At 56.7% G+C, this 23,121-nt stretch overlaps 2 protein-coding genes across 17 annotated transcripts in view; both read right to left on the reverse strand.

Moving 5' to 3' along the window:
- Window positions 1-15,056, reverse strand: part of SNAPC4 (small nuclear RNA activating complex polypeptide 4) — a 26,167-nt gene extending 11,111 nt beyond the window's left edge. Inside the window, exons 1-14 of one of the 4 annotated variants that reach the window (XM_033415273.2) lie at window positions 14,874-15,056; window positions 13,654-13,796; window positions 12,681-12,727; window positions 11,201-11,368; window positions 10,948-11,073; window positions 10,124-10,202; window positions 9,596-9,677; window positions 8,537-8,641; window positions 8,377-8,449; window positions 8,013-8,270; window positions 4,861-5,008; window positions 4,617-4,723; window positions 4,409-4,503; window positions 2,254-2,348 (exon numbers count right to left, since the gene is read on the reverse strand). In XM_033415273.2, the coding sequence (XP_033271164.1) occupies window positions 2,254-2,348; window positions 4,409-4,503; window positions 4,617-4,723; window positions 4,861-5,008; window positions 8,013-8,270; window positions 8,377-8,449; window positions 8,537-8,641; window positions 9,596-9,677; window positions 10,124-10,202; window positions 10,948-11,073; window positions 11,201-11,368; window positions 12,681-12,727; window positions 13,654-13,783 (1,513 nt within the window). In that variant the 5' untranslated portion in view covers window positions 13,784-13,796; window positions 14,874-15,056. Of the gene's footprint in view, window positions 1-2,253; window positions 2,349-4,408; window positions 4,504-4,616; window positions 4,724-4,860; window positions 5,009-8,012; window positions 8,271-8,376; window positions 8,450-8,536; window positions 8,642-9,595; window positions 9,678-10,123; window positions 10,203-10,947; window positions 11,074-11,200; window positions 11,369-12,663; window positions 12,728-13,653; window positions 13,797-14,873 lie in introns of those variants that run through there. The other 3 variants (XM_033415274.2, XM_033415276.2, XM_033415275.2) reach the window with 3 other exon arrangements.
- A 1,235-nt stretch (window positions 15,057-16,291) lies between these two features.
- On the reverse strand, window positions 16,292-23,096 carry ENTR1 (endosome associated trafficking regulator 1). Of its 13 annotated transcripts, XM_033415280.2 has the most exons (11): window positions 22,962-23,096; window positions 22,712-22,861; window positions 21,907-21,975; window positions 21,034-21,146; window positions 20,335-20,736; window positions 19,742-19,815; window positions 19,228-19,350; window positions 18,997-19,108; window positions 18,612-18,674; window positions 18,039-18,178; window positions 16,292-17,308 (listed from the first exon to the last, which is right to left on the reverse strand). In XM_033415280.2, exons 1-11 carry the CDS (start codon window positions 23,029-23,031, stop codon window positions 17,209-17,211), a joined length of 1,416 nt encoding a protein of 471 aa, XP_033271171.1. In that variant the 5' UTR covers window positions 23,032-23,096; the 3' UTR covers window positions 16,292-17,208. The 13 variants fall into 13 exon arrangements, with proteins under 13 accessions (XP_033271171.1, XP_004285025.1, XP_033271175.1 ...); XM_004284977.4 differs by lacking the exon at window positions 19,228-19,350; XM_033415284.2 differs by lacking the exons at window positions 19,228-19,350; window positions 22,712-22,861.
- Between the last annotated feature and the right edge of the window lie 25 nt (window positions 23,097-23,121).

The raw sequence follows: 23,121 nt of genomic DNA on the forward strand, positions 1-23,121 counted from the left end.
AATCCTCCCTCTAGCCTATTAGCTCTGGGGACATGGCCCCAGCCGGCAGAAGCCCTGCTCCAAGCACCGCTCCCCCACCCCGGACGTGCAGCCAACCACGCAGGAAGCCTACCCTGCCCTGCAGCAGGCCCACAGCCGTTGCACCAGGGCCGGCCCCGCTGACCAGCACCACAGTAGTTGACCCTGACACAACAGAAGGGCCCACAAAGCCCATGTAGGGGCACCCCTAGAACACAGAGCTCTGGTGACCAGAGAAGACTGCACTGCTGGGCCCACAGAATGTCTCCTACACACGGCCACTTCTCCAAGATCGGGAAACCTAACTGACCTAAACACAGAAACAGACAGAGAGAATTAAGCAAAATGAAATTGACAGCAACCTAATAGTAGTAGGGGACTTTTAACATCCCACTCACATCAATGGACAGAAAAAAAAATCAGTAAGGAAGCACTGGCCTTAAATGACATGTGAGACCAGATGGAATTAATAGATATATACAGAACATGTCACCCCCAAACAGGATACACATTGTTTTCAAGTGCACGTGGAACATTCTCCAGCACAGACCACATACTAGGCCACAAACAAGTCTCAATAAATTTACGAGTAAAATCATATCGAGCATCTTTGCTGACCACAATAGTATGAGACTAGAAATCAACTACAAGAGGGACTTCCCTGGTGGTCCAGTGGCTAAGACTCCATGCTCCCAATGCAGGGGGCTGGGGTTCCATCCCTGGGCAGGGAACTAGATCCCACATACACGTCGCGACTTAGAGCTCGCGTGCTGCAACTAAAGATTCCGCGTGCCGCAACTAAAAAAGATCCTGCATGTCACAACTAAAAAGATCCTGCGTGCCGCAACTAAGACCCGGCACAGCCAAAGTAAATAAATAAATACTACAACAACAAAAAAAAGAAAGAAATCAACTACAAGAAAAAAACTTCAAAAACACAAACATGTGGAAGCTAAACGATCTGCCACTAAACAACCAATGGGTCACTGAAGAAATCAAAGAGGAAATAAATACCTGGAGACAAATGAAGACAGAAACACAAAGACCCATAACCTATGGGATGCAGCAAAAGCAGCCCTACGAGGGAAGTTTATGCCAATACAAGCCTATGTCAGGAAACAAGAAAAACCTCACGTACAAAATCTAACTTTACACCTAGAGGAACCAGAAAATGAAGAACAAAGCTCAAAGTTAGTAAAAGAAAGAAAATAATAAAGATTAGAGTGGAAATAAATGAAACAGAGATTAAAAAAATAACAGAAAACAGTCAATGAAAGTTAAGTGCTGGTTCTTTGAGAAGATAAACAAAATTGAGAAACCTTTAGCCAGACTCATCAAGAAAAAGAGGGGGCCCAAATCCATAAAGTCAGAAATGGAAAGGAAAAGTTACAACCGACACCATAGAAATATAAAGGATCATGTAAGATTATTACAAAAAATTATACACCAAAAAACTAGACAATCTAGAAGAAATGGATAAATGCCTAGAAAAGCACACTCACCTAAGAATGAGTCAGGAAAAACAGACAGTATGAATAGACTGATTACCAGTAATAAAATTGAATCAGTAAAAAAACAAAAAACAAAAAATAAAACAAAACTCTCAACAAACAAAAGTCCAGGACCAGATGGCTCCACAGGTGAATTCTCCAAAACATTTAAAGAGGAGCTAACACCCACATGTTCACAGCAGCACTATTTACAACAGCCAATACACGGAAGCAACCTAAGTGTCTATCGACAGATGAATGGACAGACAACAATAATGAAAATGTAGTGTCTATACACACAATGGAACACTGCTCGGCCATGAAAGGAAAAAACAGAAATCTTGCTATTGGCAACAACACGGATGGACCTAGAGGGTGTTAGGTCAAGTGGAATGAGTCAGAGGAAGTGTGACTGTACTTGTGCATGGGGTCTAACACACAAAACAGACAGACGCCAGGCCCGCAGATGCAGAGAACAAATGGGTGGTTGCCAGAGGGGAGGGGTGAGGGGTGAGGCCAAGCAGGTGAAGGGGATTAGGAAGTAGAAATCTCCAGGTACCAAATAAATAAGCCAGGGGGCGCTCTACACGGGAGAAGAAACATCGTCAATAATGTTATAATAACTTTGTACGGGGACAGATGATTACTAGACTTACTATCATCACTCCCTGACTCACGCAAATGTTAAAATCACTATGTAGTATGTGTGAAACTAAAAAAACCAAAACAAAAAATGAGAACTTACCGACACCATATTTTTCTATTAATTCAATTAACTTTTCCTCTTCTTTGGAATTCCATCGTCCCTTTTTCAAGCCAAAATGTAACCTTCTGAGATACCTGAAAGCAACATAAAAACAAAGGGACGTTTTAGAAGCCAAGATGGCCTCCTGCTGCCGCCCTGTCATCTGCAGTGGTTTCTAAGCTATGACACCCAGGGCACAGGCAACAGAAGAAAAATACAGGCAAACTGGACTTCAGCAAGATAAGAAACTTGTGTGCTTCAAAGGTCACCATCAAGAAAGCGAAAAGACAACCCACAGACTGGGACAGGGTATTTGCAAATCACAGATCTGCTAAGAGACTTGTATCTGGAATACATAAAGAACCCTTATAACTCCGTTTTTAACATGGGCAAAGGACAGAAATAGCTGTTTCTTCAGAGAAGATACACAAATGGCCAAACACAGGAGAGCCGCTCAACACCATCAGTCTTCAGGAAACGCAAACCAAAATCACAGGGAGATGCCGCTTCACTCCCACCAGGATGGCTCGAACCACAGGCAGTAAGTGTTAGTGAGTATGTAGAAGCCGGGGAGCCTCCTACACTGCCGGTGGGAATGGAAAAGGGCACAGCCACTTTGGAGAACAGTCACGCCTCGAAAGTTAAGCAGAATCACCATGTGACCTAGCAATTCCACTCGTAGGTGTAGCTGAGAGAAACGAGTACGTATGTCCACACAAACACTTGTACACAAGCGTTCATGTTTCCACGGTTCACCCATGCTGTAACACCTATCAGAATACCCCTCATTTCTAAGTCTGAATAGCATTCTAGTGTCCATACATTAGAAGCGCATTTCGTTTATCCGCTCATCTGCTGACGGACACTTGGGTTGTTTCCACCTTTCGGTTGCTGTGAAGAGTGCTGCCACGAACACGGGCGTACAAATTTCTGTTTGAGCCCCTGATTTCAATTCTTTTGGGTACTGGGCGGAATTGCTAGATAATGTGGTACTTCTCGGTCTATCTTTCTGAGGAATCTCCATACTGTTTTCCCAAGTGGCTGCACCATTTTATACGTTTTGTGATCCCACCACCAGTGCACAAGCGTTCTAACTTTTCCACATCCTCTCCAACACTTGTTATTTCCTATTATCTATAAACATTAGCCGTCCTTAGGTGTGTGTGGTGGTATCCTGCTGTGGTTTTGGCTTGTATTTCTATAATGACTAACCGTGTTGGCATTTTTTCATGTGCTTAATGCCCATTTGCAAGTCTTCTTTCGAGAAACGTCTATTCAAGTCCTTTGCCCTTTTTACTTTTTAAAAATAAATAAATTTATTTATTTATTTATTGGCTGCGTTGGGTCTTCGTTGCTGCGTGCAGGCTTTCTCTAGTTGCAGCGAGCGGGGGCTACTCTTTGTTGTGGTGTGTGGGCTTCTCACTGCGGTGGCTTCTCTTTGTTGCAGAGCATGGACTCTAGGCGCGTGGGCTTCAGCAGTTGCGGCTTGCGGGCTCTAGAGCGCAGGCTCAGTAGTTGTGGCGCATGGGCTTAGTCGCTCCGTGGCATGTGGGATCTTCCCAGACCAGGGCTCGAACCCGTGTCCCCTGCATTGGCAGGCGGATTCTTAACCACTGCGCCACCAGGGAAGCCCCCTTTGCCCACTCTTGAACTGCTGTATTTTGGCAGGGAACAGTGTTTCTTTGTGGGGTGATCAAAACGTTCTAGAATTGACTGTGACGATGGCTGCACAGCTCAATAAACACAACGAAACCCACAGAACTGTACACTTTAAATGAATGGATTATATGTGAATTACAGAATAAAGTGGTTAAAAAGAAAAAAAAAAAAAGCGAGCCGAGAAAAGGACGAAGCTGCAGCTGCCTGCCAGGAACCTGCCACCAGAGAGCTGGGAGAGGAATTCAGACCACGGGGCTCAGGGAACCTGCCAACCAGGGGGTCTCAAAGGATGTCCAGCTGAGCCTGCACACAAGCCTGGTCTCAAAAAGAAGCCGCCCTGCTTCCTGAGCAGGTGAGCCCTGGTACGCCTAGGCCCCAAGGCCACGGCCTCCCCCTCCGCCAGCAGATGACCCCGGGCCAGTCTCCCAGCCCGGCCCGCGGCCCACACAGAAGCAACCCAGCAAGGCCATCCCTTGCCCAGCGCTGTCCGACTCACCGATCTCGGCACTGGGCATCGCTCCTACCTGGCACCTCTTCCCGGATTTTAAACCAACCCTGCTCCCCGTACTTGGCAACTGCCCGAAGCAGCTTCTGCAGAGAGAGGAGCGCACAAACGGTCCCTCTGCTGCCACAGTCACGACCTCCCCAGGCCCAGTTCAGTTTTAAACTCCAGGCTCCAGCTCCCCTGGGTCCTGCCAGCGTACCGCGTCTTCCTCTGGGGCCCAGAGACCCTTCTTCAGGCTGGGGTCCAGGCTCTTGGTCCAGCGGTAGATGAGCTGCATGGAGTCCCTCCCCTCCATGTAGTAGACGACTGGGGACAGAGGGGCTCTGTGGGTGCCACGCCTCCCGGCCGCCCGGGACGACATGACCCCCACTCCGCCCCGCCAGCTCGCGCAGCTGTGACTAGGGCACGGCCGGGGGCTCCGCCCTCCCGGGCGCGGGACTCACTCCTCCGGTAGGGGATGTGGCTGCCGACGCGCATCTCCTGCACAAGCTGGGTGAGCACGCGGTCCTCCTCCTCCGTCCACTCCCTGCGCTTCAGGGCCGGGCTGTGCTGCTGGTACTTCTGCAGGCACTGGAAGGCACTGCGGCAGGTCTGCCGGGGCCAAAGCACAGAGCGGGGCGGGGGGGGGGGGGGTTACTGGCACTCGCCACGCACGGGGGATGCCCAACTGCGAGCCAAGGCTGCACTCCTGCCAGGCCCCTGGGGGACAGTGGAGAGTGCCCCCGACAGAAGGCTCGGGCCCACTAAAGAGGGTCCCCAACACTGGCGTATGAAAGCAAGTACGTCCACAAGCTGTCAGAGCTCCCCATTTATGTGACACCAAAACCATACTGTGAACTCAAATTCCCAACAGAGGCCTCAGGTCAGCCAAGTCTACGCACGAAGGTATCCTGCAAGGCATGTGCCGGCACCGTGGCGCGGACCCTGGAGCCCGGAGGCGGTCTCTGCAAAGCCTCCATCGGGGTGGCCGAGCGTCACCCGTGCAGGGGGCTGGGGGTTGGGGTTCTGGACAGTCCCTGGTGTGGCATCTGCGTCCGGGACACCCTCGCAAGGAGAGCGCCAAGGCGACGGGCCCCCGGCTTCCACCAGAGTTCCAGCTGAGCACACAGCCCCCAGTCCCCGCCGCAAACACTTTTGCCCAAATCTGCCCCCTCACTCATCTCCTACGGGGAAGGGGTTTTCCAAGAGCCAATGAAGGCGGTGTGAACTGTCTTCTTTCCCAGAGCAAGCTCTCTGGTTACAGAGCACAGGGTGGGCAGCCTCCTGCAGTCTGTTTAGTTGAGGTGTGCAGGTGGTGAGGCCTTTGGAGACGCGACACGAAAGGCACGACCCACTGGAGAAAGAACTTGTGAGCCGGACGTCATTAAAGTTGTAAACTTCTGCTCGATGAAAGACGATGTCGAGAGAATTAGAAGACAAGCCACAGACTGGGAGAAAATGTTTGCAAAAGACACATCTGACAAGGACTGATATCCAAAACACACAAGGCACTCTTAAAACTCAACAATCAGAAAATGAACTACCTGAATGATAAATGGACCAACAGACACGTCACCAAAGACGATACACGGATGGCGAGCACCATGTCGTAAGTCACCAGGGAAATGAAAATTAAGGTGAGGCCCCACTGCGTCCCTATCAGAATGGGCAAGATGTGGGCCCGACAACACCCGATGCTGGTGGGGGTGTGGAGCTGCAGGAACCCCTGTCCGTGGCTGGTGGGGACGCAGGTGGTGCAGCCACGTTGGAAGACAGCATGGCGGCTGCTTACAAGCTAAACGTGATGATCCAGCAGTCGTGCTCCTTGGTATTTACCCAAAGGAGGTGAAAACCTCTGTCCACCCAGAAACCTGCACGTGGATGTTCACAGCAGTTGTATTCATAACTGACAAGGCCTGGAAGCACCCAAGATGCCCTTCAGCAGGCGAATGAAAAATAAACTCTGGTCCATCCAGACAATGGAATATTATTCAGCGTGAACAAGAAATGCGCCACCGAGCCATGAAGAGACACAGAGGAATCTTAAATGCACGTCCAGAAGTAAGAGAAGCCAATCTGAAAAGGCCACGTGTTGCATGATTACAAACACATGACATTCTGGAAAAGGCAAAACTATTGAAACGGTAAACTGAACGGTGGTTGCCGGGGGGTGGGGGAGGAAGGGTGCATAGGTGGAGCACGGAGGACTCGTAGGGCAGTGAAACCCTCCAGTACTAGACGATAATGGTGGGTACGTGTCATTGTACTTCCGTTGAAACCCACAGAATGTGCAAACCCCAACGTAAACCATGGGGGATCACGACACATCAACGTAGATCTGTCCTTGGTAAAAAAACGTGCCACCTGGTGAGTGACGTTCATGACAGGGGAGGCTGTGCACGTGCGGAGGCAAAGTGCACGAAAGACCTCTGTACCGTCCTCCCCATTTTGCTGTGAACCTTAAGCAGCTCTAAAAAATGGTCTGGGGATTCCCTGGCGGTCCAGCAGTTAGGGCTCTGCGCTTTCACTGCAAGGGGCACGGGTTCAATCCCTGGTCAGGGAACTAAGATCCCGCAAGCCGCACGGTGCGGCCAAGATACACAAAAAAAGTCTTAAAAAAGAAAAACACTAAGGAACTAAAGACATAAAGGGAATCCTCTGGCAGTCCAGTGGTTAGGACTCATCACGTAGAATGATTCTTCTAAAGACTCATTTACCAAGCAAATAAAAGCTAGTGTACCAAGTCGCACAGCAGCTAAACGTATACAGCAAAGCTGTGAGCGACACGAGGACAAATCGACTTTTTAACAGTTATGTGAGGCTTCATCCGAGTTCCGTCAATACAATTCTTCCAGAGAGCAAAATTCAATAATATAATAAGCTCCATTTAATAGGCTTATACGGGAACCCAGACTCTCAGGGCAGCGGGCACACTTTTGTTTCTGAGTGGCTTTGGTCTGCTGCAACCACGTGCTTGGCCACAAAAGTGAGAAATTTAAAAAATGGAGATGTTTACCGACTGCATTCTCAGGTCATAAAATTCAAACTAAAGAATAACAAAAGGGATTCCAACACACCTCAGTATTTAAAAATGAAAAAACACATTCCTACGTAAGCTAAGATCCAAAGAGGGCATGAAAACTGAAATCACAGCCACTCCAAACCCGATACAAGGAGACACTCCACACCAAGCTGTTCTCAGAAAAGCAGGCCTGAAATGCCTCCATCGCTAAAGACAGAGGGGAGAGAGCTCGGTTCTCGCCTTAGGAGAGGAGAAAGATAACAGAACCCACAAGAAACCAGGAAAAGGTTCTTCTCAAACACCAAAACAACTAGAGAGAGACAGGCGGGAACTCGGGGACGGAAGGCATTTGGACGGAGCTCAAAGGCTGGTCTGGGATGTGGGTGGAAGGCACGTGAGCTCTCAGAGAAGCAGCGGGGTCTGAGGAGCCTCCGAACTCCGCCTGGGGACGCGTGGAGGGGGCACCCTCCCCCAGGGCCACACCCTCGAAAGCGTCAGGAGGGAAACCTCCGACAGCTCCAGGGGACAACCCTGGCCGCGGTGCGACGTGCAGCCCGAGGAGCCCCGCCCCCGCCCGGGCCCTCCAGCCCTCACCCCCAGCTCGTCGGCGATCTTCTGCCAGTGCAGGTGGCCGTGCGCGGCCGCGATGGCCTGCAGCTGGCCCAGCTCGCGCGCGCTCCACTCCTGCTTGTTGATGGCCGGGTGCTCGAGGTTCTGCCAGAAGCTGCGAATCTCCTGTGCGCCGCGGCTGCCCTCGAACTGTAGGCGGAGGGGCCTGTGTGCAGGGCTCGGGGGGCTGAGACGCGCCAGCAGGGAGAGCCCCGGAAACCACCCCACGCTGTGGACGCGCACCTGACCGGAGAGGGTCACGGCAGGTCTGGCGGCCACGCGGGTCTTGGCCTCGCTGCCCGGTGCCGACCCCCACCCCAGCTCCCGGGACGGAGCCGCCCCAACTCACGTTGACGTTGGAGATCTTCTCCCAGTCGTGGTCGTCCAGCCTGTTCCCCAGCAGGGACTCCTCGGGCAGCTGACTGGAGGAAGGGGCCAGGGCACGGGGTCACGCCGGGCTGCCCTCGGCTCGCCCCGCATGACACCCTCCCCGGCAGGACCCCACTCACTTGATGTCCCGCACCTCCTTCTCAGCCTCCCTGGCCTGCTTCTCCAGGATCTGCCTCTCCGCCTCGCTCGTGCTGCTGCTCTGTTTCTGCTGCAAATACTCGAGCCTGAGGAGCAGGAAGAGGCACCCAGGTTACCGACGGTGCTGCTGTGCCCCACGGGGGCACGTTGGGGTCTCTGGGGCTAGTTCGGCCTTTCCACAGATCCGGGACACACCCCGAAGAGCTGGTCACCCCATACCACACCACGCAGCACGGCGACGGGCAGCACAGACTCGGCGCGGGGTCCAAAGGCGAACCCCGCTGAAGCAGGTGAGCCGTGCACTCTGTAAGCTGCCCTGGCCCTCGCGCCCGCAAAGGAAGCAGCGGCCCTCCCTCTGGGTGTCACGACGGTCACGCTGGCGGCCAATGTGGCGATGCTGATGTGGGTGACACAACACTACCGGCGCCCCACGTCCCAGAGCTTGTGTCCCAGCTCCCAGCCCTGCGCCCCGCACACAGCGAGGCCCTCCAGACATCCTGACCCTCATGCCCAGCACCGAGGCCGGAGCTGCAGTTACCACTACAGGAAATAACCGTTTCCAGAACAGGCCGAGCAGAAAACCCAGCTCTACTACAGCCCGAGGAGCGACCCAACTGTCACCACAACAGATCCTGACCCACGCGTCAAGCCGCGAGGCAGTGGGCAGCCCCTGGGACCCCTGGCCCGACCCTAGGTGCTGTGACGTGGTCACGAGACACCACGCTAGCAGCACACGTGGATGCGTGTCTTGCAAATGGTCCTCACTTCCAGGGATGGAAACTGAGGCCCAGGCCAGAGAGAGCACCCAGGTCACATGACTTACATGGCCACCAGGCCTGCCCCACCCTCACGTGCCACCCTAGATGTCCGGCTGCCCTACATGGGAGAAAGTTCAGGAGCAGTGCCACTCCCGCTGCAGCGGAGCGACCCCAGCAGAGCAAGGGGCACGGCTAACGGGGCCTCTGGCCATCGTGAGCCGCCAGCCTGGACCGGCCCCGCCCGGGGGCAGGCGGCTTCCCATCCCCCGCGTTCAGACTTACTTGAGTAACTTGGGCTGGAGCAGACGCTGCAGGCGGTCGCTCACCACTGACTTTCTGAGCAGGGCCTTTTCCCAGGTCTTCCCTGAGAAAAAAGGAGAAGGATGTGGTTGTGCCGTCCCCAGGACGCGTGTGCCTCGGTCAGACCCCCTCAGCGACCCTTGTGCCCCGTGCAGGCCCGCGGAGAGTAAGCGAAGGTGCTGGCGGGCGCCCCGGGACTCTCCCCAGCGTGCACCCCCCAACCCCACCCCCGGGCAGGGCCCCCCGGGGCTGTGAGCTCAGGAACGTGGCGGGAGTGACCAGAGACCGAGCCCAGGGAGGGGGGCTGGGCCTGCCCCTCACGACAGTGTCACCGCAAGGACCCCACCCGGCACGGGAAGAGCAGGGCTTCGAGTGACCAGGCCCAGGGGTCAAGGCCCCGAGGAGCCTGGCGGCCCACGCCTGTGTGGAGGCCTGGGAACAGGCAGGGCGGGGTGAAGGCCCCTCGAGCCCAAGCCGGGCAGGTGCTGAGGTTTGGGCCTGGGCTCTCACACTTGGTCACCAGGAGCTCCTCGAAAGCCTTGATGCCCTGGGCGGCCCTCTCCCGCGTGTCTTCGTTGGCAGGAGGCCCCTGTCGGAGAGTGTCCTGTTATGATGTGGATGGAACCCGACTGTGCTCCCCGCCGGGACTCAGGACCCCGTCCCCCAGCTTCTCGAGCAGCCCGGCCGCGTGTGAGGCCAGGCCCCGGACGCCTGGCCCTAGAGCGCTGCCTTAAGAACGGCTCTGGACGCCACCTGGCGGCACACGGTGAGCTCAGTGACTCCACGAGTGCTGACGAGGGGGACGGGACTGCCATCAACCACGGGGACACCTCTGCTGCTAGGACTCCACACTCCTGCCCACGCGTCACATCTCCAGGAAACGCCCCAGGGGCTTCTCTGTGCAGCGAGGTCAGCTGCCACCTTCCAGGGGAGGAGACCTGGACTTTCACCCCTGAACCCGGCAGTTTTTTTTTTTTTTTTTTTTTTTTGCGGTACGCGGGCCTCTCACTGTTGTGGCCTCCCCCGTTGTGGAGCACAGGCTCCGGACGTGCAGGCTCAGCGGCCATGGCTCACAGGCCCAGCCGCTCTGCGGCATGTGGGATCCTCCCAGACCGGGGCACGAACCCATGTCCCCTGCATCGGCAGGCGGACTCTCAACCACTGCGCCACCAGGGAAGCCCCGAACCTGGCAGTTTTAATTTAGGGAGGCTGGGGAACACTCCCCCGAAGAATCCAAGGGAAGTCACGACGCCCACCAAGGCCGTGGGGACGAGAGCCCCTTCCCACAGAGCCTGCCCACCCTCCCTGACAAGGGCAGAGCCTGCACCACTCACCACTCCGGTGACCTTGTCCTTGAAGTAGGGTTTCATGAAGTGCCCCATATACAGACTCGAGGGCAGGGTCTTGCTGTCCTTCACCCTGGAGCCCTTGCACCCCACCAGTTCCCACATGACTTCCTCCTGTGGCAGACACAAGGGGCCACCTGTGGGCCAGGCAGCAGTGCCTCCCCTTGGAGAGGAGGGGACCCAGAGCCCTGGTCCCGGGAGGCCCGGCTGCAGGGCTTCTTGGGGCCAGACCCCGTCCTACCTGCTGCTCCCGGTTCTGGGCCAGCAGCAGGCTGACCTCCGCCAGCTTCTCCCGGATGACCTCCTGGTAGACCATGTTCAGCTGCAGGCAGGTCTCTGGGTCTTCAGGGAGTGCCTTCTCCCTGGGGTCATCCTCATCATTGCTGGCCTCCCCCCACCTTTCTCCTTCCTGGTGACAAGCGGAAAACTGCAGGTAAGGGAACACTCCCGCACCGTCCGGGTCCCAGTGGAGCTACATTCTGGCCGCTGGGCTGGTGAGACCACCCTGACAGAGGACCACACAGCACACATACACGTTTCCTAGTTTTAAGACAGTTCAATTTATGTGTAATTTCTGGGCTTCCCTGGCAGCACAGTGGATAAGAACCTGCCTGCCAACTCAAGGGACGAGTGTTCGATCCCTGGTCCGGGAAGATCCCACATGCCACAGAGCAACGAAGCCTGTACGCCACAACTAGTGAGCCTGTGCTCTAGAGCGTGCAAGCCACAACTACTGAGCCTGTGTGCCACAACTACTGAAGCCCGCACACCTAGAGCCTGTACTCTGCAACAAGAGCAGCCACCGCAATGAGAAGCCCGCACACCGCAACGAAGAGTAGCCCCCGCTCGCCACAACTAGAGAAAGCTCGTGCACGGCAACAAAGACCCAACGCAGCCAAAAATAAATTAAAAAAATTAAAATTAAAGAAAAAAAAAAGTACTATCTAAGAATAAGTTTCAGGTGGCGAAGTGTAACGAAATAAGCAGTTTTCACTTCCTACAATAAAAACTCTGCAAAACTTGGACTTTGTAAGAGGCTCGCTGGCAGCCGCGGTGAGCAGGAACAGGGGCCGCTGCAGCGTTGTAAGACTAAAAACAGAGCCAGCCCCAATGTCTATCTCGAGGCGACAAGTGTCAAAAGCATGGAACTACCGTAAATCTACATCAGAAGGACCACCCAGCTACTAAAAACAGGAAGCAATTCTGTTTCTACTGACTTGATGGAAATAACAAAAAGCCAACTGTAAAAACTTTCCAAATTAATGTAAAATTACAACATAAGCAAAAGACAGTTAAAGACCGGCACCACCTTTGTGCTTTACTTGCCAGGTGCTGTTCTAGACCTGGTACGTGTGCAGTGACTGGTGCTGTGAGTGCCCCCATGGCACAGACTGGGAAACTGAGGCAGAGAGGTGAATACGGGGCAGGACCCAGGCAGCCCGCTCAGCCTCCCGCGTGTCCAGTCACATCCCCTGACGTCAGTGGAGCCAACAGGAGCTCAGAGGAAGCAAGAGGTGTGAACGCCCGGCTGTTAAGAGCGGTCTATCCAGGGGCAACCTTACTTCCGATGATACTTCGGGGTGTTTCCTCTTTACTAACAAACACGTGTTACCTTAAAGATGCAGAAAAAGCAAGACGAGTTCAGGACACCCCCTCCCCGGACCCCCTGGCAGGGTGGTGTGCCTGCCTCAGCGGCACAGTCACCTCAGGCCAGAAGTTACCAAGGGCAGTGGGCCAGCAGCATCCGAGTCCTCGTCGGGCAGCGAATCTGCAGGAGCGCAAGCACACGTGTCAGTTAACTATGACGGAGACGGCGGCTGGTGATGGGACGCCACAGGCACCGAGGAGACCGACGGCCAGCACAGCACGCGGCGCATCTCCCAGGCAGACAAGAGAGGAGCGGAGGCCGGGGAGGTCCGGAGGGTGGGACCTGTGCTGCGTGGACCTGCCCCTCCCAGCCCGTGCCCAGTGGCCGAGCACTGCCCATCGACTGTGTGAAGTGGGCACTAGGCCTAGGGCAGGGTCAGCCAGAGAGAGACGACGCCAGCCCAACGCGGAGCGCCGCCGGGCGCGCAGGGACCACGACGGCGGGGACAACCAGGGCAGGCTTCACAGGAGACAGCTCTGCCCTGGGGGAAGTGAAGCTACTCAGAGGAGGGGACAGGACAGGCACAGAGGCCCCGATGCCAAGTGAGGGAAGGCCCTGGTGTAGCTGGGAACCGTGAGAGGCTCGGTTTCAGAGCTGCAGCTGGGCCTGAGCGGGCTGAGCAGGCCGGGGCCCTGGACGGCTCAGCCACTGCAGGCAGGCCTCCAGCCAGAGCTGCGGGGAGGGACACTCAGGGCCCAGGAAAGCACGCGGAGTGGACAGAACAAGAGCCCTGGCAGCAGGGTCCTCGGATAGAGGGCAGCTGCCTGAGCCCAGGGAAGAGATCCATGGGGTCTCAGTGGTGGTGACTGTTCAAGCACGGGGGCGAGCTCAGCCCTGGAACCTTCCGACCGCTGAGGAGGGCAACACGGCCCCTCTTCCCAGGACAGCCGGCTGCACCACGGGGCAGGGTGCTCGCACACAGCCAGCGGGGCCAGGGGCTGACGAGGGAGGGGTGGTAACACACCGTCCAGCAGCACAGCACACTGCGGCCGACCGGAGCCCGAGGGCAGACACGGCCGCTCTGACCTAGGAGCGTAGACACTGACCTGCATCAGAATGCGAGTCGAGACTTGACTCCGAGATGTCCACGTTGATACTCGAGGAGCCGGGATCCAGAATCCTTTCCAACTCCCTGATCTCCTGCGATATTCTGACTCTTTCAGCATCTATATCCATGACGTCTGCCCGCCTGCAAAATACGTTATGTTATACACCAAGGGGGTGCAGAAATCCCACCGGCCCTCAGACGCACAGCCCTGCAGGGGATTGACCAAAGCAGGCACCGGGCGAGAGGCTGGGCCCGGGGAGCCCTGGGACCGACCTGACACCCACCTGTGCCCCGTGAACTGCCGCTTTTGCCCTGTCCGCCGCCCTGAGGCTGCGACCAGCACAGTGGGGGAGAGTGATGGACACCAAAACAGTCCAACTGCCACGAAGCCATGAGTGAGCGGGCCACCCAGTGCGTTAAAAGGAGGGTGTGGCGGCAAAGTCACTAGAGGACAAGAATGAGGCCCATGGACCCTAGGTGCAGCCGCTTGGCCGCGGCACAGACCCGGACACACAGGGTATTGGGCAAGCGAGCACTGAAATACACGCTGACCAGGTGGCAGGGCTCAAAGCCCTGGGAGGAAGCCCCCTGGGCCTGCTGTAGCCCCAGCATCTAGCACAGCACCTGGCCTTCGGGGCTGACACTGAACAAACCCTTGCTGAAGAAACAGGGACCTCTTTTCTTAGGAACAAGGATGTGGAAAGTCTAAAAAGGGGTCGAAGGTGGGAGAATAAGTGGGCGGCAGGGGAAACGCCAGGGGAACAGAAGCACAGACCCAGGAGCCCAAACCACTCAGAAGCAGCCTCCTCCCGCCCGTGCAAGGCCTCTCCCCGCTGCAGGCGACGGGGGCCTCCACTGCGACAAACAGGGCCGCCGCCAACCAGAGCGTCCCCAGCTCGCGCAGCAGCACAAAGCTGAAATGCAAAGTGTTTATAACCCAGATCGGCTTGAAGCCAGCCGGTCTGCAGAACCGACAGCAGCTCCGGGTGGGCGCGGGACCACTACCTCCTCGGGCAGCGGGAAGGAGGCCTCCAGGACGGCGGCGCGGTCCCGGCCCAGGGGTCCCCGCGCGTCGGGGCGCCCCGCACGCTCTGACCCCGACGGCGCCCGCTGGGCCCCGGTGATGATAAGCCCCGCGGCGGACCCCGCCGCCCCCCGTCGCTCCTCACCAGCCACCCCCCGGCCCTCGCCCCCCGGCCCTCCCCCGTCGCTCCTCACCTGATCGCAAAGCTGGCGCCCGGCCTCCGCAAACCTCGCTTCTAGCAGCAGCGCTTAGACTGAGCCGCACACCGGAAGTCCCGCCTCCAAGGCCTTGGCGGAGGCGCGGGGCACGCCGGGACGGGGCTCTCGGGCGGGCCAGTGCTGCCTCCGTGCGGCCGCCCGCGGGACTACCCGCGTCCGCCGGCGCCTCGCTGCGGCCCCAAGGGGCCCGGTCACCGGGTCCGGAGTCTTCTCCCTCGCTGTGGGACCTCCCGCAGCCACCGAGCCTGTCTGTGCTGTTTCTCCGTTAGCTGTGTCCAGGGTTTTGGTTGAGGAACCGAGGAGAAAACCCGCCGAGCGCTCGCGACTGTCGCGGCCGGGCCGTGCGGGGCCAGTGCGCCGAGCCCGTCGGAGACGACCGGCCTCACCCCGGCGACGCGTCCCCGCGGGGAGGGCCCCTGACCTCCAGAGTGAGTGCGTCTTCCCGGGGGCGGTGGCCGAGTCGTGGAAGGCGAGTGAGGATGCCGGGAGAGGTAGGAGCAGGCGCCCCTCCCGTGAGCCAGGACGGGTGGCGGCGGTGGGGAGGGGGGCGCGGGTTGGTGCTCAAGGCGGGACCTGCAGCGAGGGGCCCACAGAGTTGCCGGTCCTTCCCGTGCTCACTCAGCGCCCCCGTAATAGTCCGGGACCCGAGCCCACGGGGTCCAGATGTACAGGCAGAGATGCATGTTCAACGAAGTCATCGTGAATTGTTCTCTGAAGTTTTTTTTTTTTTACTGTTGAACACTTCAAAGGCACAGAGAACAGTGTAACAGAAGCCTGCGTGTCCACCCCCCTCCTTGCTGCACCCAGACCCCCTGTGCCCACCCCAGCCCTCCAGCCCGGTGATCTGGTCCCTGTAAAATAAATGCTGTGCCCTCTACCCGGGGCTGTGGCCTAGGCACCGCCCCCCCAGCAGCCCCAGCGCTGTTGCGAGCGCACCCAGAAGAGAGGCTCACTCTAACGCTCTCCTACTAGACCACCCTGTCTGAAGTCTGCTCTGAAAACTGATTCCGGAACCCACTTTTCACCAACGGGCAGGAGCACAAGGTAGTGGGTAGGGGTGAGATGAAGGGCGGGGTCAGTAGGGACTGCTGGGAGGCTCTTACCTGTAGCTGAGATCACAGGGCCTAGCAGTTCAAACGTCTTGTAAGTCCAACCAGGGGACCTCAAATGCTCCCATGCTAGACTCCAACCTGTCCTACCCAAGACACGCAGCTGTGCCGCGCGTGTCCGCAGCGCGCTGTCCCTGCAGCCGAGCCTAGCAGCCGGTGTGGGTCCACCCTAACCCCCTGGGCTTTTTCATTTATCAGCACAAACCACCCATTAGGCCACGGTCAGCAGCGTGATTCTCAAGCATAAAGAACGGGCTGAATTAGGAAAAAAAAGGACACTGCATATGAATTTTAGAATTTATTAAATAAGAAAACTGTCAATTTGAACAGGATGCAAAAAGGACGTTTAGTTAAAAAAATAACATCCGTAGGAAAACAGCCAAAAAGGCATCTAGTGCATGTTACGCCTCCCCTCCAACAGGAAGGGATTGGAAAGGCACCCGGGGAGACATCGCCCTGACCTGGGAAGGCTCTGCCTCGCTCCAAGTCCCTGAATCCTACATGTCATCCTACAAGATGCCGCTTGGAATGAGTAGCAAAACCCTCCAGCCAAAACCAGTTTTCCAGTGCACTTAGGTGGTGCCCCACCGTGGAATGCCCGTGCTGACCTTGATCCCTGCGGGAAGATAATGGCAACCACCTCGTGGGGCATCCACGCTCAGGTCACCAACCACAGGAGCCCCCACCCCCACCCTGAAGCTGAAGGAGTGGGCTGTGAGCCAGAGGGGGTGCAGAGCACCGCCAGTAAGGCACAGGTCCCTGTTTGAGGCGAGCGCTTACGTTGTGACTCATTTAGTGTTTTTCTCTACTTACGAAAGCAAAGACGATCAACTGAACTTATCTTACAGTTCATATTCTAGAATGACAATGGAAAACACTCATCACAGAATTGCTGTTTTTGTTTAGTAACTCTAAAAAAAAGCACCGGCTTTTATAGAAATGTCTTCCAGCAGATGATCAGCACCCGTAGCTCACCAAGGAGGGCTACACGGAGCACAGGTGCGGCTCTCGCACCCAGGGGCTGCTCCTCCCTGTGTGCGGCTCATGATACTGTTCCAGGCCGTGAAATTAGTATCTTGTGATAGGTATCTTTACTGTGTGTGAAGACTCCACATTCAGAGACATGGTGGCATGTTGGAATCCATCGGGTAATGGTTTCAGGATGTAAACAGAGCTGTGAGCTGGAAGCACCTCCGTGGGTCTCAAGACTCCTCCCCCTGATCTTTAATTTCAGAAATTCTGTCTATAGATTTAAGGATTTCAGCAACAAGATTCAACGTTTCAGCTCCAGAAACCAGCTGCCTGAAATAAAAGCACAGATGTTACAGATGGTTTCTACAACTGCTCCAGGGCAATAACAGAAGCTTTGGGACCTCCCTGGCAGTCCAGTGGTTTGGGCTCCCCGCCTCCACTGCAGGGGGCACAGGTTGGTTCCCTGGTTGGGGAACTAAGATCCCGCAAGCCACACAACGCAGCTCCCCGCCCCCACCCCCCCCCCAAAAAACCCAGAAGCGTTAAAGCAGAGAAGTTCCAGAGTGAAAAGTGCAGAGTTTTTAAATCTTAGATTCAGTCTCAAGAGACTCTTTGTACTGGACTTAAACGAGACGGGCTTCTCTACCCACGGCTGTGTCTGGACACCCGATGGGCTTCCCTACCAGCGGCTCTGACCGGACACCGCTGCTGCTGAGCTCAGCCCCGCGGGAGAGAGATCGCGACGACGCAACCGACCCCTCCCAGGAGCCTCACTGTGCCCTGCACGTCTTGGGCCTTCTTCAAGTGTATGTGTTTTTATAAGAGGGAAAGTATTATTCTTTTTCACTCAAAACCTTGGAGTCTTGTAGGTGATTCAGGTTTGGCTGACGTTAACCCTCAAGCCTCCCAGGTGAGAACGGTTATCCCCCCGCGGACCGTGGAGGGCCTGCTCGCCAAGGATGTGTCGTATGACTGCGGAGTGAACAGGATCACTGAGCCCCACCCCGCAAGGCTGCAGCTGGAAACATCGGCTAAGCACCCCTCCAGGCCCTGCACTCACTTGACGGAGGCGCGCGCGTTGTTCATGACGACGCGGAGGTTCTGCAGGGCCACGTCGGTGTTCTGCTTCACCACTGCCAGGCTGGCACCCTGGCCTGACCGCAGGGCTTCGTTCTCGTGCTTGAAGTTAGAGACCTGCGCCTGGGCCCGGGGTGGGGGGGAGGGGGGCGGGCGTGGCAGCGTTAGAGCTTTTTCCTGGCTAAACAGGAGAGCAGCTAAAAGGCCATCTGACTGAAACCAGACAAGGCACCCTAGGTAGAGGCGACAAGGGGATGATGCCCTTTTCTAACTGGGGGGTAGCAGGCCTCCTAAAGGACACGGGCCTAATGCCGTCCCTGGTACCTCGCCTGTCGTCTGGTGTGCACGTGCCACCCCCTGCTCTATAGTGATGCCCTCGACACTCCTGTTGGGCACAACCAGGAGGCCCGGCACGAAAGCTCACGCTGTCCTGATCTGGGTGCTTCATCTGCGGGGGAGCGGGAGGGCGAGGGGAGGAAACCCCAGCAGAGACTCTTTGGTGCCCTTTTGGGAATTCACGAATACGTGAACCGTTTAAGCCCCTCTCTCTAGTTACCTGGAGCAAGCTGATTTCCTGTTTCAGTTTTAGGACGTGATTTTCGGCCTTTACTGCCCGTTTCTGTTATTCCCCCCACAAAAAGAGAAAAAAAATAAGAGGCATCACTGACACGGTAAAATGGACACAGGGCGCATCCCCTCCCTCCCCGCCCCTCCCCCTCCCCGTCCCTCTCCCTCCCCGTCCCTCCCCCTCACCTGGCGGCCCCGGCTGGGCAGCCCACTGTGAGGGGCCCTGCTCACTGCCGGCCTGCCTGGGCCCACCCAGACCCATGTGCCCCCGGGGCAGGACTCAGTGCCCTGTGGGGAGTGACACAGCAGACACCTGACCGTGTCCAGCCAGGCTGGCCCCGCCCCCACTGTGAGCCAGGCGCCTGTCTGCTCACGGTCATGCGCTCCAGATTCTGCTCCACCTGCTGCACCACCGACTCCAGGTCATGGTAGTCACTCTCCTCCTTGATCATTTTCGCTTCTAACTTCCGCTCGAGCGTCCTCACCCTTGTTAAGGAAAAAGCCCAGGTGACTAGTAACTCCCTTGACTAATTCTAAGAATGTCAGACTATAAGCAGTTTTAATTGGATTTGATCAAATAAAAACCACAAGGTTTCAGAATGCACCTTGGGAGGAACAGCTGTGAGGCAACCACCTCAGAGCTGGATGCCAGTTGGCTGGCGGTCAGGGGCGCCCTGGGGCCGTCTGACAGCTCTGCTGCTCCATTGTCAAGTGGGGTTGATTTTGCTCTGTTTCAAACACACTTTTACACAAAACATAAGAAACGTATCTGATGCTGAGGATTTAATGCAATAAAACCCACTCTCACACAACTACTGAAGCCCGCGCGCCTAGAGCCCGTGCTCGGCAACAAGAGCCGCCACCGCAACGAGAAGCCCGCGCACCGCAACGAAGAGCAGCCCCCGCTCGCCGCAACTAGAGAAAGCCCGCGCGCAGCAACGAAGACCCAACGCGGCCAAAAATAAGTTAAATAAACAAATTTTAAAAAACAAAACAAAAAAACAAACAATAAAAACCCAGGCACAGTCCAATTCTGATACTTCATTATCGTTTTCGCATTGGTTTCTTTGAGGGTCAGAAGATAATTTGAATTGCAAGCCTAACTCAAAACTTACGTACATTTCTGTTTGCGTTTCAGAGAAGCTCTGAAGCTCGGTCAGCTTTCTTCTTAGCTTAGAATTTTCATCTTTCAGCTGCAGAAAAAGAAAATCCTCATTAAAAGCTCGGTGTCTCACTGCAAAGGGATGTGTACTTCTGCTACCTGGCTCTGCAACTTCTTGATAAACAGAAACACTGCAAGAGCCACTCTACGGTCCACATACAGAGAAAACCAAGAACGAGGTTTTCTGCTTTGAAAGGCCTGCTACAGTCACAGGCCCCAGTCTTACTGAGCTCTTATAACCCTTAGGTGACTATAAGTTTTCAAATGCCCTCAGGACACCGGGCAAGCTGTCCCCGAGCCACCAGCTGGGGTGGACCCTTTTCTGAGGGCAGCGCGTTGAGGATCTCCTTCTGCTCCAGTTCACGCCCCCTCACAGCCCTCCGCAGGACTTTGGCGGTTACGCTCACGCCGGTCAGACAGACCACAGGCTGTCTTGTCCTTAGAGCCCAGCCCCGGCCATCAGGGACACCGGGGGCTCCAGGTTTCCTCCAAGAATGCTGCTTAGACACGAGCCGTGACCAGGGTGTCGACGCACAGCCCCCTCACTTACTGCTTCGTAGCTTATCTGCAGCGTCCGAAGGTGCCTGTCCCCCAGAGACTCTCCGTGGACTGTGAAGTCGGTGCTGGGGCTCCCGGCTGGGGAGACGCGGGAGTCGGAGTCGCTCAGCATGCACGGAGGCAGAGACTCAGGCCCCACCAGCTCCGACGGGTTGGAGAAAAAGGAGACATAGGTGCTGCAGGGCGACGTGCTGGCGGCAACCCTGGAGGAGTGGGTCTGCTCTACGGCAGACGGCAGGTAGGCCCCGTCCCACCCTTCGTCCTCGTCCTCGTCCAGGAGGTCGCCAGCCCCCGTCGGGTCTTCGAAAAACGGCTGCTGATGCTCCAGGCCATACCCCATGGCCTGGGAGGTGGGGGAGCTGCGGCCGAGTCCCAGCGAGTGCCTCGTGGCTTCCTGAAGAAGACAGGGAGGCGACGCTCAGGCTCCGGAGCCGTCGCAGGCCCTTCTTCCTAGACGTCTGAGGTTGGAACAAGAAGAAGGGCCCATCTTGGCTGCCGAGAATGTGGGGGGCAGGAAGGACCCAAACGGCTCTGAGTGCCACACGGCTTCTCCACCGGGAGCAGCAGCTGCCCCGCTTTGCCCCACAGCCCTCGGCCAGCCTCCTGGGAAGCAACACTGCACGTCAGAAGAGAGACGGCCTCCGGAAGGGTTTTCTGTCTAAGGCCGCTGCAAACAACGCCTTAGGTTTACCTTTGAATAAATTCTGCTGTCAGTTTCCTCTTTCGACAGGCCAAGGTTCTTGCTTTTCAGAAACTCTTTAAAGGAGAATGGATTTGCCTCTTCAAGATCTCCAAGTTTCTCACCTGAGATGATAACAGACGTCACAAACGTGAAAGGTCTTCTGAAGGTCCTTAAAGGGAACGTCCCTATTCGTTGCTCTTTCCTGAACACGACCCCATCTAAGATGGGGAACACTGCCCTCATCCTTCCACCAGACCTCAGCGACACTGGGAAACGAGAAAGCTGGCTGATAAAACAGACCAACTCGGGCATTCTAAATTCTCCTTCTCGTCCCAGCTCCTCAGTCCCCGCACCTTGCTGCCCACGGGGTCCACCTGGGGACATCTAAGGCTGCCACGCGCCTCCACTCCCATGCAAAGGGCTTGGGCTGCAGCCTACGCTGGAGGCTGGCAGAGCGGACGTGCAGCCACGTCAGGAACCACTGCTCCACCTCCAGCCTTTTCCCCACTCACTCTCCAGCTCTCCCTTCTCTTTCCCACTCTGCCGGTACCCAACCAGCCACCCTGCGGCCCTTTTGGCCCACCAGTGATCCAAGCCCAGGTGTCAACCCTGTATGAAGTTGGCTCCTGTAACCCTGGCCCCACTGTCTCCTCAGACCCCTCAGGTGTGACTTCCCACCCCCTGCCATCCCTCATGCCCAGGTTCTCCTGCCCCTGTGCCCACTTTCCCTCCACCCGCGGGTCAAGATCGACTGTGGGGCTCCACCCCCACCTGCTCTTTCGGGTTATATGCTGTCAGACTGCCAGCCCTGCTGCTGGGCACGTGCCTGCCACATAGAGGCATGGACGGAGAGAAAAAGAAAGGGTTACTGAACTACTGTACCTCCAAAGTGTGTGTTCTGGGCTCCTGATGGACCGTGCATAGTGCCTTTCCCCTTTCCATAGCCCAAATCTGCAGAGACATCATCACCCCACCGTGATCACGGGAGGCCTTTATGACCACAACTTGTTTTGACATGCGGTCTCTACTGCAGTGGCTCTTACGGCCTGGGCAACTTTCAAAGCACAAGCCCCCGGGCTCCTGCCCCTGGAGATGGTCTGACATCCATGGGCCCTGGCAGCTGTGACTCTGAAAAAGCTCCCGTAGGTCTGATGCCCCGCGGGGCAGGCGCACGTCCTCCGTCTTATGGTGCCTCCTGAATGCCCTCGTGGCTTGTCATGGGCTCTCAGACCCTGACAGAACCACCAAACGCTCCCTGAACACCCTGGACCCCAGGCAGGCAGTGTAGCCGCTTGGGGAGAATTAGGATGAACTAAAGATGGCCTCTGCCCAGCTGCAGCGACCAGAGGATGGCTACACCTGGTTTCCCAGCCTGGCCTACTGGGTGAAGGTTCCCTCATCCTCCCACCTGAGAGAGCAAGGTGGTTTCCTGTGTTGCCACTGGGCCTACCTCTATGCCGGCATTTGCCACGGTGTACTGGAACTGTCTGGCTGGGGGGGCAGGGGGTTCTCCAAGAGGAGACTGTGAGCTCCAGGGGACGGGACTCCTATCCACTTACGTTTCCTACTCCCCGCGCCCGGCGCACGGTGGGGCTAGTGGTCACCGTTGGGCCGGGGGTGAGTTGCGCTATCGCGCGGGACCTACAGGTAGTGCCGGCACCGGGAGTCCCTGAGGCTCGTCTCTCACCTGTGTCTCCCACGGAAGCTAGCACCGGACTGGGCACATAGCACATAAACGTCGGCCGAATGCCGAAGAAGTGGGACTCCAGGTCCCTGGCTTGGGGGCGCTCACAGTCTAGCTGGGGGAGACAAGACCGGCGCTCATAGAACGCGGGAGCTGTAATAACAACAAGAGCGACTTCACCGCGCGCCCGCCTCACCTGGGCCTCAGCGCGGACGCCGGGCCGCGGACCACCGCCCGCCCCACGCCCGCTCACCGTCCGGAATGACGAGGCTCCGGGCCCGGGACAGCGGGGCGACGCCGGGGCGACGCGCGTAGCCCGCCATCGCCGCGGGCCCCGCGGCGCCAGCCCTCCCTAGCCCGGCAGCGGCGGCTCCATGGCTCCGACTCCGCCCAGGCCGCGGCCCAAGTCGACC

The sequence above is a fragment of the Orcinus orca genome, chromosome 6 (assembly GCF_937001465.1).
Source record: "Orcinus orca chromosome 6, mOrcOrc1.1, whole genome shotgun sequence".
Taxonomy (NCBI): domain Eukaryota; kingdom Metazoa; phylum Chordata; class Mammalia; order Artiodactyla; family Delphinidae; genus Orcinus; species Orcinus orca.